At 38.2% G+C, this 16366-nt stretch overlaps 1 protein-coding gene across 1 annotated transcript in view; it reads right to left on the reverse strand.

The window, feature by feature from the left end:
* LOC143025979 (protein FAM200C-like) overlaps positions 1–13080 on the reverse strand; it is a 35592-nt gene extending 22512 nt beyond the window's left edge. Inside the window, exons 1-2 of the mRNA XM_076185963.1 lie at positions 12964–13080; positions 11948–12007 (exon numbers count right to left, since the gene is read on the reverse strand). Of these exons, the coding sequence (XP_076042078.1) occupies positions 11948–12007; positions 12964–13080 (177 nt within the window). The remainder of the gene's footprint in view (positions 1–11947; positions 12008–12963) is intronic.
* Positions 13081–16366: the final 3286 nt, after the last annotated feature.

A 16366-nucleotide genomic window follows, 5' to 3' on the forward strand; every position in this document is an offset into this window, starting at 1 on the left:
CCATACCTCTTTTACTAGTCTTTCTTCACTCATTCTTTCCATGTGTCCAAACATCCCAATACGTTTTCATTCACCCAATCTCCCGATTCCCTTTCCATCCCTGTTCTCCTCCTCACCTCCTCATTTCTCACCCTATCCAGCCTAGTAACCCCCCATCATACTTCTCAGACACCTCATCTCAAACACATTCAAACTCCTTCTCCCTTCCTTTCTTATGTTCCATGTTTCTGCCCCATACAGTGCTGTTGGCATAATCACTCCTTCATACAATCTCCTCCTAGCATCCATTCCCAAATGTCTATTTCTCCTCATTACAGTTTTTAATCCACCAATCGCTTCTCTCAATCTACATTCTACCTCCATCTCCACTCCACCTTTTCCTGCCACATTCGCACCCAAGTATCTAAAACTATCCACTTCCTCCAGTCGCTCTCCTGCTCGCTTCCAGTCTGTTGCCACTTTCACCCCTTGTACATCTCATCACCTTACTTTTACCCACATTTATCTTCAACTTTCTTCTTTCACACACTCTCCCAAACTCTGTCACCAACTTCCTCAATCCCTCCTCTGATCCTGCTACAAGCGCAGTGTCGTCCGCAAACAACAACTGGCTCACCTCCCTCTTTTCTCCATTTTTTTTTAAACATCTCCAATCCCTGACCCACCACCCTTGCATTTACCTCTCGCACCACCCCATCCATGTATAAGTTGAACAGCCAGGGCGACATAATACATCCCTGACGAAGTCACACCTTTACCTCGAACCACTCACTCTCTTCATTTCTAATCCTAAGATTACAACAGTGATTATTTGGGGAATATTGTCCTTTGAAGTTGTGTTAAAATCATTGACACAATAAAAAACATTCACATAAAAAGTTCTTTCTTTATGTACAAGTTATCCTCTCAAAAATAACAATAAAAATGTGTATAATCATTGTCAAGGTCATCAAAATGAACGTAAAGTTTATTGACTTCAATATCCAGTTGTTGAGTCGATGAGGTGTATGTCCAGAACCCTGCGAACAACAAGCTGAAGCTAATTAAAAAAAAAAAAAAAACTTTTTCTTTAAGAAAAAAAGACTTCGACTTTATATCCTCCGTGTTTGTATAAATGCTTCCATATAAGCAACAAGCATGCAAGCAAATTTGCACACAGGCATAAACGAACCAGCTCAAGTCCAAGCGTAATTTTACAGACAAAATAACTTTACAGACAAAAATTGTTGTATGCAAGCGATATACTACTGCAGTTAGAAACACGCTCCCTCGTGCATCCACTTGCTCGCACGCACACACACACACACACACACACACACACACACACACACACACACACACACACACACACACACACACACACACACAAGCACACACACACCCACACGTGGAGATGTTCCAGTGATGAAGTGTTACAGAAGTGAGAGTTGGGTAGAAGGAGAAGAGAGAGGACGAGATGGGAGCGAGTGGGAAGCAGGAAGCGGGGGAGTAGGAGGGGAGTAGCAGATGCAAAGTGGGAATGTGGAGTCAAGAGTAGGGAGTAAAATATCGGGAGGAAGAAGAATGAAGGAAGCGAGGAGGAAGGAAAGGTGGGAGGAGTAGGAAGGAGGGTGGAGGGAGAAGGGGATGGAGGGAGAAGGGGATGGAGGGAGGAGGAAGGAGGGAGGTGGGAGTAGGAAGAAGGGAAGAAGGAGGTAGGGAGGAGAGGAAGGAGGGAGGAGAAGGAGGAGGGAAGATGAACTCGGGAGAAGGAAGTAGGGAGGAGGGAGGAGGAAGTCGAGAATAGGGAGTAAGAATTCGGGAGGAGGGAGGAGTAGGCAGGAGGAAGGAGTGAGGAAGTAGGAGTAGGGAGGAGGAAGAAGGGAGGATGTAGGAGGGAGGAAGAAGTCGAGAATAGGGATTAAGAACTCGGGAGGAGGAGGGAGAAAGGAGGAAGGAGTAAAAGAAAGAAATATGTTCAAAGAAGGAATACGAGGGGATGGGGAGGAGGGAGGGAGTGAAGGGGCAGGAATGATCTTGGGATCGGTGAAGGAGTAAAAAGGAAAAGCGTGAGTGACGGTTCACGGGAAAGAGGAAGGGCGGAGTTCCCCCGGGGGAGGGGGGGAGAGGGGGAGAGGGGAAGGTGGGGGGGTCCTTGGCACTCGATGAAAGGTGAGGCACTCCCCCCCCCCCCCCAAGAGTGCCCCCTCCACTGAGCAGTCGAGGTGAACACGACGTACAAGATGACATATTTTCATCGTAAGGACCCATCGTGATTCTTTGCCGAAGGAGAAGGAAAGGAAGAAGAGGAAAAAGAAGAAGAAGGAAAGGAGGAAGAGGAAAAAGAAGAAGAAGGGGAAGATAAAAAGAAGAGGAATGAGAAGAGAAAGAAGATGAAGAGGAAGAAGAAGAATAACAAGAATAGGAAGAGGAAGACGTAAAAAAGAAGAAAAAGGAGAAGAACAAGACAAAGAATAAGAGGAAAAAATATAAAAGAAGAAGAGAAAGGAAGAAGAAGAAGAAGAAGAAGAAGAAGAAGAAGAAGAAGAAGAAGAAGAAGAAGAAGAAGAAGAAGAAGAAGAAGAAGAAGAAGAAGAAGGAGAAGAAGAAGAAAAAGAAGAAGAAAAGAGAAGAATGAAGAAGAAAAAAGAGAAAAACAAGAAGAAAAGGAAGAAAGTGAGAAAAGGAAGAGGAAAAAGAAAAAAGAATAAGAAAAAGGAGAAGAAAAAGAAGAAGAAGAAGAAAAAAGAAAAAATATGAAAAAAGAGAAGAAGAAAAAGAAGAAAAGGAAGAAAAGAAAAAAAAAGATGAAAAAAAATAGAAGAAAAAGAAGCAGGTGCTGCAGAAAATCCTTTGATACATCACGATAATGCATTTTATTTTTTCTATTTCTTTTATTCATCTGTTTACCTATTTATCTATTTATTTATTTATTCATTTACTTTGAAAAAGAATAAAATTCTCTTGGATTAACATTGGATTAAAAGAACTAAATGTAAAAAAAATTAAAGCAATAAATACGCAAATAAATTAATATGCAAATAAGCAAACAAATTAATTAACTAATCAATTAATCGTTCAACATAACCCTTCACTGTTTTAAAAAGACCAAAATGAAACCAACCAACTGACCAAACCACAACCCCACACAGCAAAAAAAAAAAAAAATCTAATTTCCAGGATACGTACTAACACATACCAAAAAAAGGGGTATAAAATTTTTGGGCTGGCTTTTTGGATGTTTACGGTCGACATAAAAAGGTCTAAAAGCCTCACTGATTGCAGGACGCTTGATTAACTCCAACTACGCCAGAAGCTCCTTCGCTACACTTAAACGACAGAGAACAAAACTATTTAATACAAAGAGAGTGAGTAAATAAGAAAATAAATAAAATACAATGAAATAGATAAATGAATGAATAAACATATAAAGAGATAAATGAATAAAGAACAATATAACACAGACACACACACACACACACACTATATATATTTATGTATGTATATATATATATAAATAATGTATATATTATATATATATATATATATATAAATATATATGCCTTTATATACATAGATATATATATGCATATATATATACATATACATACATATATATACATATATATACATATGCATATATATACATAGATATACATATGCATATATATATATATGTATATATATACACAGATATACATATGCATATATATATATGTATATATATATATATACATATGTATAGGTGTATATGTAAATATATATACAGTGTGTATGTATATATATATTTACATATATATACCCTATATATATATATATACATATATATATATATATATATATATATATATATATATATATATATATATATGTCGTTCGTATTGCGCGTAAACAAACCTGCAAAAGATTTTAATTAAGAGAAATTGGGAAGGAAATAATTAAAGCCCCGAAGAGATAACACAGCAGATAAGCAGTTAGGAGTGCAGAGCTCTTATCAGAGTTCTGAGGCGGCTATACAAAGTCTAATGGAACCAACGGGCCGCCCTCACGTAAAAACGTGTGTGTGTGTGTGTGTGTGTGTGTGTGTGTGTGTGTGTGTGTGTGTGTGTGTGTGTGTGTGTGTGTGTGTGTGTGTGTGTGTGTGTGTGTGTGTATGTGTGTGTGTGTATGTGTGTGTGGATGTGTGTGTGTGGATGTGTGTGTGTGTGTGTGTGTGTGTGTGTGTGTGTGTGTGTGTGTGTGTGTGTGTGTGTGTGTGTGTGTGTGTGTGTGTGTGTGTGTGTGTGTGTGTGTGTGTGTGTGTGTGTGTGTGTGTGTGTGTGTGTGTGTGTGTGTGTGTGTGTGTGTGTGTGTGTGTGTGTGTGTGTGTGTATTCATAGGTGTGTGTGTGCATGTACTCGTGTGTGTGTACATAGGTGTCTGAATGTACGAGCATGTGCGGTTGTGTGTATGCTTGAGTGAATATACATCAATATATAGGTACATGAAAAGCCTAAAATCACTGGTAAACCCAAAGTAGATTTACTTATTTATCTTTAATATATATATATATATATATATATATATATATATATATATATATATACATATATATATATATATTTATATGCTAATAAGAACACGGGTACGTGTGTTCACTTATAAGTGGTCTACTTTGCATATATTTATATATATATATACTATATATATGTATATATATTTTTATATATACATATATATATATATATATATATAGAAACACACACACGCACGCACACACACACACACGCACACACACACAATACACACACACACACACACACACACACACATCAGAGATGCTATCGAACATCATTTAGAAAGTAACCGTTTGATAAATGATAGCCAGCATGGTTTCAGACGGAAACGTTTTTGCGTGACTAACTTACTCGAATTCTACAACACAGTGATCTCGAATTATGACAAAAGAAACAATATAGATTTAATATATCTAGACTTTGCAAAAGCTTTTGATACCGTCCCACACAAAAGACTACTTACTAAATTAACTTTACACGGAACAAGTGATAGCCTATTAGGTTGGACTAGTAATTGGTTGAATGGTCGAAAACAGAGAGTTGTTTTAAATGGAAAAACTTCTAGATGGAAAAATGTTACAAGTGGAGTTCCTCAGGGTTCCGTTCTTGGGCCACTTCTATTCATAGTATATATAAATGATATAGACCATGGACTAAAATCTACTGTTTCTAAATTTACTGATGATACAAAACTGTGCGGAGTGGCAAATGATCACTCAAACCAATTAGATATTCAAGAAGATTTAGATCAATTACAGCAATGGTCTGAAAAGTGGCTAATGAAATTTAACACAAGTAAATGCAAGGTAATGCACATAGGTAAAAATAACAGTAAGTACGATTACAAGTTATTTGGAAATTCGTTAACAAAAGTGGATAGTGAAAAAGATCTCGGCGTAATTATCAGTAACGACCTCAAATCATCTAAGCAGTGTATTTCAGCCTCTGAGAAAGCAAATAAGATTCTAGGACTGATTGCGCGATCTTTTGATTTCAAAAGTCCATCACTCATTAACAAGCTATATAAATCGTTAGTTCGTCCACATTTGGAATATGCCGTTTCCGTATGGTCACCGAATCTCATTAAAGACATTGACAGACTGGAAAAAGTACAATGGCGAGCCATAAAACTGATTCCAAATATCAAAAATAAATCATACGAAAATCGACTAAAACATATGAATCTGTTTTCCCTAAAAAAAGCGTAGACTCAGAGGTGACTTGATACAGGTCTTTAAAATTCTAAAGGGAATTGACAACATCAAAAGTGACCAAATTTTCACATTGAATGAGAATCAGACAAGAAACAATGGTCTCAAACTGTCCGGAAATAGATGCAATTTGGAAGTAGGTAGAAACAACTTTGCCAACCGTGTAGTTAATGAATGGAATAAACTTCCTGCACAGGTAGTGCAATATAGTTCAGTTCGAAGCTTTAAGAATCATTTAGATAAACAACTAAGTAAGATGCTGTAATGATTATAATTTGTTTTATATTATTTGTTTTTGTTTTGTTATAATTTGTCTGTCTGATTTTCATTTATTATTAGTTATATGTTAATTTATTATTATTTACTATTTACCTGTTTGTTTATTATTTAACTATACCTATGCATTTATTTATGTATTTTATTTGTTATTTACATTATTATAGTTTTTATTTATTATTTTATTATTATTATGATTTTTTTTTTCGCATCCGACCTAGATATGGACCAAAAGGTCTCCTGTCGGCATGCTCCGCCTTTGTAATCCTTTGTAATATATATATATATATATATATATATATATATATATATATATATATATATATATATACATATATATATATATATATGTGTGTGTGTGTGTGTGTGTGTATTTACCTAGTTGTATTTACCTAGTTGTATTTTGCGGGAAGGGGAGCTATGCTAATGGTATCCCGCCTATGTGTGTGTGTGTGTGTGTGTGTGTGTGTGTGTGTGTGTGTGTGTGTGTGTGTGTGTGTGTGTGTGTGTGTGTGTGTGTGTGCGAGCGCACGTATGTATATTTTCATTTTCTCAAGCAAAAATAAAATAAAATCCCTGTAAAACCAGTCAGAATGAAACACATACTAAGACTCCTGGCTATGCTATTCCCAGTCAAGTCATTATCTTAGTCATTTATCTGTCTATTTATTCTCTGAACCTAACCTGTGATCTCGCAAAAGTTGTGCCAAACCAGACCCCAATGGTACACAAATGGAGCAATTGGAGAGTCATAACAATAAAACCAAAAAATTAGCCGACCTCAGACTGCGAATGAACTCAGTAACCACATTCAGAAAACCTAAATGAGACCAATTGTCAATTAGCCAAGAATTACATTGATAGAGCTTCAATAAAAAGGAGGAAATAGTAAGATAGCATAAATATATGTGCAGATAAATCAATAATCAAATGAAATGAATGAACAGATAACAAATAATTGATTAAGAGCTCTCAAAGGTTCTTGAAACAAGTCTGTATTGTGCCTATCTAAGCGAATGAATGAATGAAAAAAAAATAATAATATACAAATAAATATGTAAACCGAAAGTCAAATTGATTGATAATAAATGTGAATAAATAAATAAAGAAATAATACATAAATCATAAAAATATAAAATCAATAATTACAAAAATAGGTAGAGATATCAATAGTTAATAAATAATCTATAAAAAGTAATAAACTTGATTAAATAACAGGTATACAGATTAATCAATACATGAATGAGAATATGAACAGAACATTATTAAGGAAGGAGCTTACACCAGGAGAAGCTTAGCTTTAACTACTAAAGGATGCTCGCTGGCCAAGCGGGTTAGAGCATCACTACCTGCGGCGGAGGTCGAGATGACGGCTGTTCGAACTCTGACACCAGCGAGTTGGACCAAGAGCATGGTTCATTAAATTCCACGCCACAAAGTCCTCTGTAAGGGTCACCGTCCTACTCTCCTGATATAGGAAGTTTGCGGTGATAAACCAAATCTCCATTATCTATTAATAGCCAGGGCAAGAGACAGTCACTGGTGACCGCCACAGGCTGAACAAGGCCTAAAAAAAAAAAAAAAGTATTGTTGTTATGGACTGTGTATTTCACCAGCGCTTCTATCCGACCTCGCGTCGATTCCATACAAGGAATGAAAAGGTGTGAGGTGGCCTTCGTGGGGGAGAGAGAGAGAGCCGAGTTAAGGAGGAATCGGGACGCGCGTTAAATCATGATAAACGTTTAAGTTGGAGATTAGCGCTGGATGGAAGATGGATGGCGTGGCTGTGTGTGTTTCACAGTGGGGAAAGAATGGAGGGAATTTTGAAAAAGAAAATTTCTGAGAAATTTTGAACCGTTTTGGATTTAAAAGGACAGAAGGATGGGGACGTGTATGTATGTATGTATATATATATATATATATTTGTGTGTGTGTGTGTGTGTGTGTGTGTGTGTGTGTGTGTGTGTGTGTGTGTGTGTGTGTGTGTGTGTGTGTGTGTGTGTGTGTGTGTACAAACATACACACGCACATACAACATTCCTCTTCCCTTACACCCTACTCTACGCCTCACCCTCACCCTCCATTTCCTCTCCTTCACCTTCCCAATATATGTGAAAAAATAAAATGGGGACGTAAAAAAAAAGTGGGGGAGGGGAGTGGGAGGCGAGGGGGGAGGGGGAGGGGGAGGGGGAGTGTTAGGGGGGAGCGGGGGTTGGGATATCATTGGATCAAGTAAATATACTCCAGACTCGAATCCTAAAATAATTCGCATAACAAAGAACGCGAAAAACGCTTGCTGCGCTCAACTAAATTTCAGAAAGTAGCGTATTATTTTTATCTCAATGTCCAATAGGAAGAAGCCTTCGAGGCAATTAATACATATGAAGTGGTCTATCGATGTTCAAGGAAACTGGACCAAAAGCCATACGCCGACCCACCCGTAGCAGTCTCATAGTAATCGACATCGATCTCTCTGAGTAGAAACGTTAGAATGTCATATATATTATGGAAGGTTTGTAAGAGGAGGAGTAAAAAGAAGAAGAGGAAGAGGAGAAAGAGAAGGAGAAGGAGGAGGAAGAGGAGGAGTAAGAAGAGGAGGAGGAAGAGGAGGAAGAGGAGGAGGAGAAGGAGGAGGAGGAAGAGGAGTAAGACGAAGAGGACGAAGAGGCAAAAAAAGGAGGAAGGGGAGGAGGAGTAAGAGGAAGAGGAGAAGAAGGAGGAGGAGGAGGAAGAGGAGTTAGAGAAGGAGGAGGAAGAGGAGAAGATAAGGAGCAATCGCTGATCACCAGCTCTCACTGTATGAACAAACAGGAAAGGGGTTATCACAATGGGCTATTTTTTCTCCCACACCCTACCTCCAACCTCCGTTTCAATAATTTGGAGAAGGAAGAAGGAGAGGAAGAGGAGGAGGAGGAGGAGAAGATTGGGAGTAATCACTGATCACCAGCTCATTGTATGAGCAAACAGTAAAATTGTTATCACACTGGGCTCTTTTGCCTTCGACATCCTACCTCTAACCACCATTTGAATAACTGATATATGGCTTCGCTTACAGAAACCTAGATTTCTCTAAGAACATTTCAATTGTATTTTTAATATTCTATACGTATACGTTTACAATCTATTAGTTCATCATTCAGCTTTGCTATATATGTCGGAAAGATAATTTGATATTTGGGGATTTGAAAATTCAAATATTGTAACCGAAGTCGTTTTTAATCCAACGAACTCTCAACGGTCGTCGTTGGTTAAGCCCGAGGAAGCCGTGTGAGATAACGTCTACGGAAACCCCGATTTTGTATATCAATACTAAACGGAGCATAGATCGAATCCATATATGTAAAACAATTTAGACCCGAAGACCACTGCAGAACCGACCTAACCCGTGGATGACAATGCAGCCTCTGTAGCTCAACGCGGTGGCTAGAGTGTAAAAATTCTTGTGTGAGAGTAAGTGGGTTCTTGCGTAGGATGTGGCTGAGCCAAATAAATCGTATATAGCTGATGAAGGCAAAGATGGACCAGGTGTCTGCCTGGAAGATTGCCAGGAATGACCCACGCTGATACAAAGGAGTACATGAGCTTTTGTGATAGTTTGTTGTTTCTTTCAAAAACGAGTGTTTCAGTGTTTGGTCCTTTTTAATAACGGTTCTTTTTTATGAGGGAATGTTTATATATGTCAATGCAAAATTCCTACATGCTCATAAACACACACACACACACACACACACACACACACACACACACATATGCAGAGAAAGAGAAGAGAGAGAGAGAGAGAGAGAGAGAGAGAGAGAGAGAGAGAGAGAGAGAGAGAGAGAGAGAGAGAGAGAGAAGAGAGAGGGAGAGAGAGAAGAGAAAGGAGAGAGAGAAGAGAAAGAGGAAGAGAGAGAAGAGAAAGAGGGAGAGGAGAGAAAATGAGAAAAGTGAAAGAGAGAGAAAGAGAGAGAAGAGAGAGAGAGAGAGAGAGAGAGAGAGAGAGAGAGAGAGAGAGAGAGAGAGAGAGAGAGAGAGAGAGAGAGAGAGAGAGAGAGAGAGAGAGAGAGCATTCATCGCTGTGGCAGGGCATCAATAGCCTGTTTCGATTAACTACTTCCGTACCAGGTTGTCCTTTCTCTTTTATTTATTTTGCTGTCATCATTCTATTTCTATCACCTCCGTTGTATTCGGCCCCATCTAACATCTTGGTTTTTTTTTTTATCATTATTTCTATATCATTTTATTTATTTTGGTTATCTCAGAATGCCTCAATCCCCTTTGATATATTATTTTAATTTTCACTATAGTTTCTATAATATTTTATCTATTTATTTTAGTTATTTTAGAAAGCTATTTATATGTTGAACAACTATGGCGACATTACATATACTATTTTCATCACTATTTCTATATTATTTTATTGTTTAATTTTGCTATTTTAGAAAATTATCTACGGTATATTTTGAACAACTGTGGCGACATTACACATACTCTTTTCATTTTTATTATAGTTTCTATATTATTTGATCTATTTTAGTTATTTTAGACAATTATTTACATGTTGAACAACTATGGCAACATTACACCTACTATTTTCATTTTATCTATTATTTCTACTGTTTACCTATTTTAGTTATTTCAGAATATCATTTGCATGTTGAACAGCCATAACGTTATTAACCATCCTTGTCTCACTCCCGCCTACAGAACTAACTTATCCTTTTCCTCTTTAAACATATTTCCACCTCCTTTACCCCTGAAAATGTTTTTCCGTCTTTCCTTGGCAGCCTATCTCTCACTCCAAAACTCACCTATATTTCACTTAATAGTTTTCTGTCTCCCTTATCGGACCCATCCTGTAAAACATGGACGCCAAAAATATCCCCCAACTCAACCCCACCCCCCCACCCCCCACCCCCACACTGCTTCCCGAAGTTTTGACTGATTCGGTTCATTAGTAAAGGCACGAGATCCACACTTCCTCTCCCCACCTCGACCTCTCCTTTCTCTCTCTCTCTCTTTTTTTTTATCTTCTTCTGTGTCGTCGTCGTCGTCTTCGTTTTCGTCTTCTTCTTCTTCTTTTTCTTCTTCCTCCTCTTCTTCTTCTTCTTCTTCGTCGTCGTCGTCTTCTTATCTAAGCTTTGAGTATATTCTACCTTCAAAAGTTGACATAACACTAATGACACATACGAGATAGAGAGAGAGAGCGTGAAAGAGAGATAGAGAGAGAGCGTGAGAGATAGTGAGAGAGCGTGAGAGAGAGAGAGAGAGCGTGAAAGAGAGAGAGAGAGGGGGATATATATATATATATATATATATATATATATATAGAGAGAGAGAGAGAGAGAGAGAGAGAGAGAGAGAGAGAGAGAGAGAGAGAGAGAGAGAGAGAGAGAGAGAGAGAGAGAGAGAGAGAGAGAGATCCCTCTCAAAACTCGCACGGGCAAAAGGGCACTCACCTTATTCCTCTCCGAATGTTCTTGGTGTCAGACTAATCCGTCATTAAAGAAGAACAAAGTTACAGAAGAAGCTAAGGTTCCATCAGGCGCCCTGTCGTCGTGGAACAGAAAGCGGTGCCACAAGACCGGGGAGGTTTCAAACAAACAACAAATTACTCAAAAAAAGCAAAAGAACGATGCGTACACTAATGTCAGAGCCAATGAGATAGACGAGCAGACAGAAAATGAGAGAGAGAGAGAGAGAGAGAGAGAGAGAGAGAGAGAGAGAGAGAGAGAGAGAGAGAGAGAGAGAGAGAGAGAGAGAGAGAGAGAGAGAGAGAGAGAGGCGGAGAGAGAGAATAAAATTAGTTCTTGTAAATATCTTAGACTTCATGGGTTTAAGTTACTGCTGCGAATCAGAAAGGAGTGCGGGATTCGAACCCATAACTAAGAGAATACGAGACCAAGACGCTTCCGATTGCGCCACGAGAGAATAATAATTATTTACTGAGAGTATCTCAGACTTCTTGAGGGTGTTCACTGATATAAGTCTTTGACAATTTGAGCTCTGTTGCAAAGGCATATGATAAGAATTATATTAATTCTTTGCAATATGAAACTATGGAATCATGATTCAGAATAGATTTAGTTACAACGAATTAATGTAAGTTGACGATGATGATGACGACAACGACGACTTTCTGATGGACATATTAGGCTCGTTTCACACGTATCGACTTTTCGCCGTCCATGACACGACGTCGTGCTTCCAAATAACCATAGGTGTCTATGGTCGATTTCACACTTGGCCGTGACTGTGAAAGCGTCCATAGACACCCATGTTACTTGAAAGCACGACGTCGTGCCGTGGACAGCGAAAAGTCGATACGTGTGAAACGAGTCTTACATGCAGATTCTCCCTGTCCCCCTGTTCTTCCTAAGATGTTCGACATCATTAAGAAGATTAAATCCACGCCTTAATCCTATCTTCCCTTTCTCCAATTACGAGTGTACAATTTCACCGTTTATTTCAACTGTAATTTGAAGAACAAATTAAACAACATACTCCATCATTTCAATACCCTTATTCCCTTCATCTTCGAAAAACTACCCCACCCCAGCACCCCCGCCCACGTCCCCAGACTCCAGTCAGAGAGTCCTAGGTTCTGCCCAGTGGAGGCCTTATGGTCTCATGTGGTCTCCTGTGGTCTCATGTGGTCTCATGTGGTTTCTACCATTTCCTTCAACACAGAAAGATTACCATTCCCCACCTCATGCACGCGTCCTGACCAATTTTGCTAATTAATTTCAGACCGTAATACAGCGTGATCTTAAAAAAAAAAAGTTTAATCATAATAAAATCTTTAAAGAGGGTTCCAGCATTAAAAAAAAATATCAAAACAGTTCAGTCACGATGCTATTTCTCCCAATAAAACTGTCTTATCTCAGGAAAAAAAAGTTGTGTTGAAGAAATGTACTACTACTACTAGCATAACTAGTAGTTCTACTAATACTACTACCTACTTGTGCCCGAGCGTAATCCCCACCGGTTACATGTGAATACCACTTGCCCAGGCTGTAGTAACACAGAGGGCAAAGGTTCAACCCGTTCTTAAGTTTCTCTTGGTCACAGATCTTCATGTCAAAGTTTCATGACATCAAGAATATTCAAAATCAAAATTCAGGCTCTCTCTCTCTCTCTCTCTCTCTCTCTCTCTCTCTTTTCTATTTGGCTCCTTCCCCACCCAAAATTTACCCACTATACTCTGTTTGCATTAACGAGGAAAAGAATCTCAGGTTCTCAGATTCTATTGAATTAAAGATTTTCCATTATTTCCGATTTTTCCCCTTTTACAAAAATTGTAACTCAATAAAACCTGAGAACTACAAACCTCAAATTAGCATAACAACGAAGAAAATCTTCGCTTCGTTTTTGGAAAAAAAGAAAGAAAGAAACGGAGCTTACATTAGTTCTGACTACATTTGCATATATGCGTTGAACTCAACGTGTCTCAAGTTGCCTTCCAGTTCATCATATTTTTGCACTTGTTACCTTCCACGGCGTCCAAAAGACCTTTGATTTTGTTAAATTGTGTTGTTTATGTTATGTTCTATGTTCCTCTCGTTATCGCTTCTTGTTCTTCAGTTCTTGTTATACTTGAGGTCATTTTAGTTAGATTTTTTTCTCAAGTTTCTGTCATCAGTCATACATTTTTTCACTTACTTCAAATTGAATCTTAATTCCGTTTTTTTTTTCAAAAAATTTATTGCATTTTACTTTTTATATATTTCCTTTATTCGTCCCTCACAAGTAAGATATCTAGTTCTGTTTAATATGATGCTCCCCTCTCCCTCACTTTATCTTTCCTTTTCTTCCTCCTCTTCTCCTTCATTTCTTCTTTTTCTTCTACACCTTTATTTTCCTAATTCTCATTCACCTTCCTCTTTGTTCTTGTCCTATTTTTTCTGGCCCTCCTCTTCTTCCAAGTTTTCCTCCTCTTTCTGAATTCTTTCCTTTCTGTTTCTCCCTCTTCCTATTTTTAGTCCTATTCCTATTTCCCCTCCTCTTTTTTTCATCTTCTTCCTCTTCCTCTTCCTCCTCCACCTACTTTTTTTCCATTATCATCCATTTCAGCTCACACTAACACCAAAACGAACCCATCCCGAAAATATCCTCATCCTACTTTCCTTCTCAAATCCTTTCCCACCTTCCTCCACCTTTCCCTTACCCACACCTGCACCCCTAACCTCCCCAATCATCGCCAACTTAACCAACTGTAAGCCTTGGCGCAAAACGAGACGCAGACGACACAGGTGACACAGCACAGAGCAAAGTCAGACTTCATGTTGCTGAATTGAAGTACAGTGTGATCTTTGAAATGCTTCTAGATGTATTACATCAGCATTTCAAGTGAGAGAGAAGGTCAAGCTGTACTTCAATTCAGCAACAGGAAGTCTGTCTTTACTGTGCTGCGTCGCCAATGTCGCCTGCGCCTCAGTTTGCGCTTAGGCTAACAACTGTTAAGCTGCTAACAACTGTCAGGCTGCCAACGACTGTTAGGCTCTAACACCTGCTCAAGCGTCGAGTAACAAAAGCATTTTCTAGATCTAGATCTGAAATGCTAACTTAGCTAACCTAGTTTGCTGTGCTTGTAAGGTGTCTAACCACGTCAGGATATGAATAGACAGCTGACACTTGCTTTTAAATTCATCGGGTTTTTTTTTTCTGAAAGCGCGTTCAGCTTTTGCTTCCTTTGTAAACCAGTGACTTTCTCGTTTGCTTAAACTCTTTCATGTTGTGTAACATTTTTCTTTTATAAATTCAGTTCATAACATATTCATCTCTCAAAAGAAAAGAAAAAAGAAAAGCAATAATAATAGGAATAAGTAAATGGATAAGAAAAACGATAAATAAACAAAATAGATAAATATATAAGAACAAATCAATAAAGATTTCATGTTGAGTGACATTTTTCTTTTATAAACTTAGTTTTTCGCTTACTTTTCTCTTTCTCAAAAAAGGATAAAAACAATAATAATAATAATAAATGAATAAATGAACAAATACGTAAATAAATAAATAAATTAATATATAAAAATAAATCGACAAATTTTCCATGTTATAAAGCGTAGGACATGTTTTATAGTTATGTATATTATTAGGCCTCGGGACAATGCGGTAGTGTTGGAAACCACTTCCTCCCCCACCCCTAATCGACTTGGGGCGTGAACCTGGGACTATTCAATGCAAAGCGTCATCTCTATCACTGAGCTACGTCACCGTCTAATATCACTTAATGCAGTGAGATAGAAGCGAGGAGAAATTAAAGAGCTGAAGTTGAAAAAGAAGAAAATAAAAATGAAAATAAAAAGGATTTCAAGATAATAGGAAACGGAATACTCAGACTTGAAGACCATCTAGATGGCTTTGTCACAAAGGCGGTGTATACATAATAAGCCATTGGTGATTCAACATTACATGCAGCAACCTCATATACCATAAAAGTGGTTCTTAAAATATTTCCTTGCCGATACAACCAACTTATTTTCAAAGTCAAACTGGAAATACCCCCTCTCTTATTTCTTTATATTTACAAATATCCATGGAAAAGAGAAACATAGAAAAATAGAACAAATCTAGAGACCCCATGAATGCAACTGGACCCGGAAATAGTCCTTCTCTTATCTGAGAAAAACAGAGAAAAAGAGAAAGAGAGAGAGAGAGAGAGAGAGAGAGAGAGAGAGAGAGAGAGAGAGAGAGAGAGAGAGTGTGTGTGTGTGTGTGTGTGTGTGTGTGTGTGTGTGTGTGTGTGTGTGTGTGTGTGTGTGTGTGTGTGTGTGTGTGTGTGTGTGGAGACCCCCATAGAGGCAGTTCGATCTACACATGGGACATTGAGGCACTAAGAACACCTGTTCAGGAACGAGACTTCAAGTTATCAAAGTTCTCCGGAGACTTCGTAAAGTCTTCAAGAAATTTTGACACCTGTCTAAGAATGAGCTTTCAAATTTCCAAAGTTCTACGGAGACCTCGTAAAATTTTTAAGAAAATTTGCAATCACCTGTCCGACGACGAGCCTTCAAGTTCCCAAACTTCTCCGGAGACTTCATAAGGTCTTCAAGTCGTTTTGAGGACACCTGTCTAAGAATGAGCTTTCAAATTCCCAAAGTTCTACGGAGACCTCGTAAAATCTTTAAGAAAATCTGAGAACATCTGTCCGACGATGAGCCTTCAAGTTCCCAAAGTTCTCCGAAGACTTTGTAAAATCTTCAAGAAATTTTGAGAACACCTGTCTAAGAATGAACTTCCAAATTCCCAAAGTTCTACGGAGACCTCGTAAAATCTTTAAGAAAATCTGAGAACACCTGTCCAACGACGAGCCTTCAAGTTCCCAAAGTTCTCCGGAGCCTTCAAGTTCTCTGGAGGCCT

The sequence above is a fragment of the Oratosquilla oratoria genome, chromosome 6 (genome assembly GCF_046742065.1).
Source record: "Oratosquilla oratoria isolate Oo_2021 chromosome 6, ASM4674206v1, whole genome shotgun sequence".
In the NCBI taxonomy this organism is placed as follows: Eukaryota; Metazoa; Arthropoda; class Malacostraca; order Stomatopoda; family Squillidae; genus Oratosquilla; species Oratosquilla oratoria.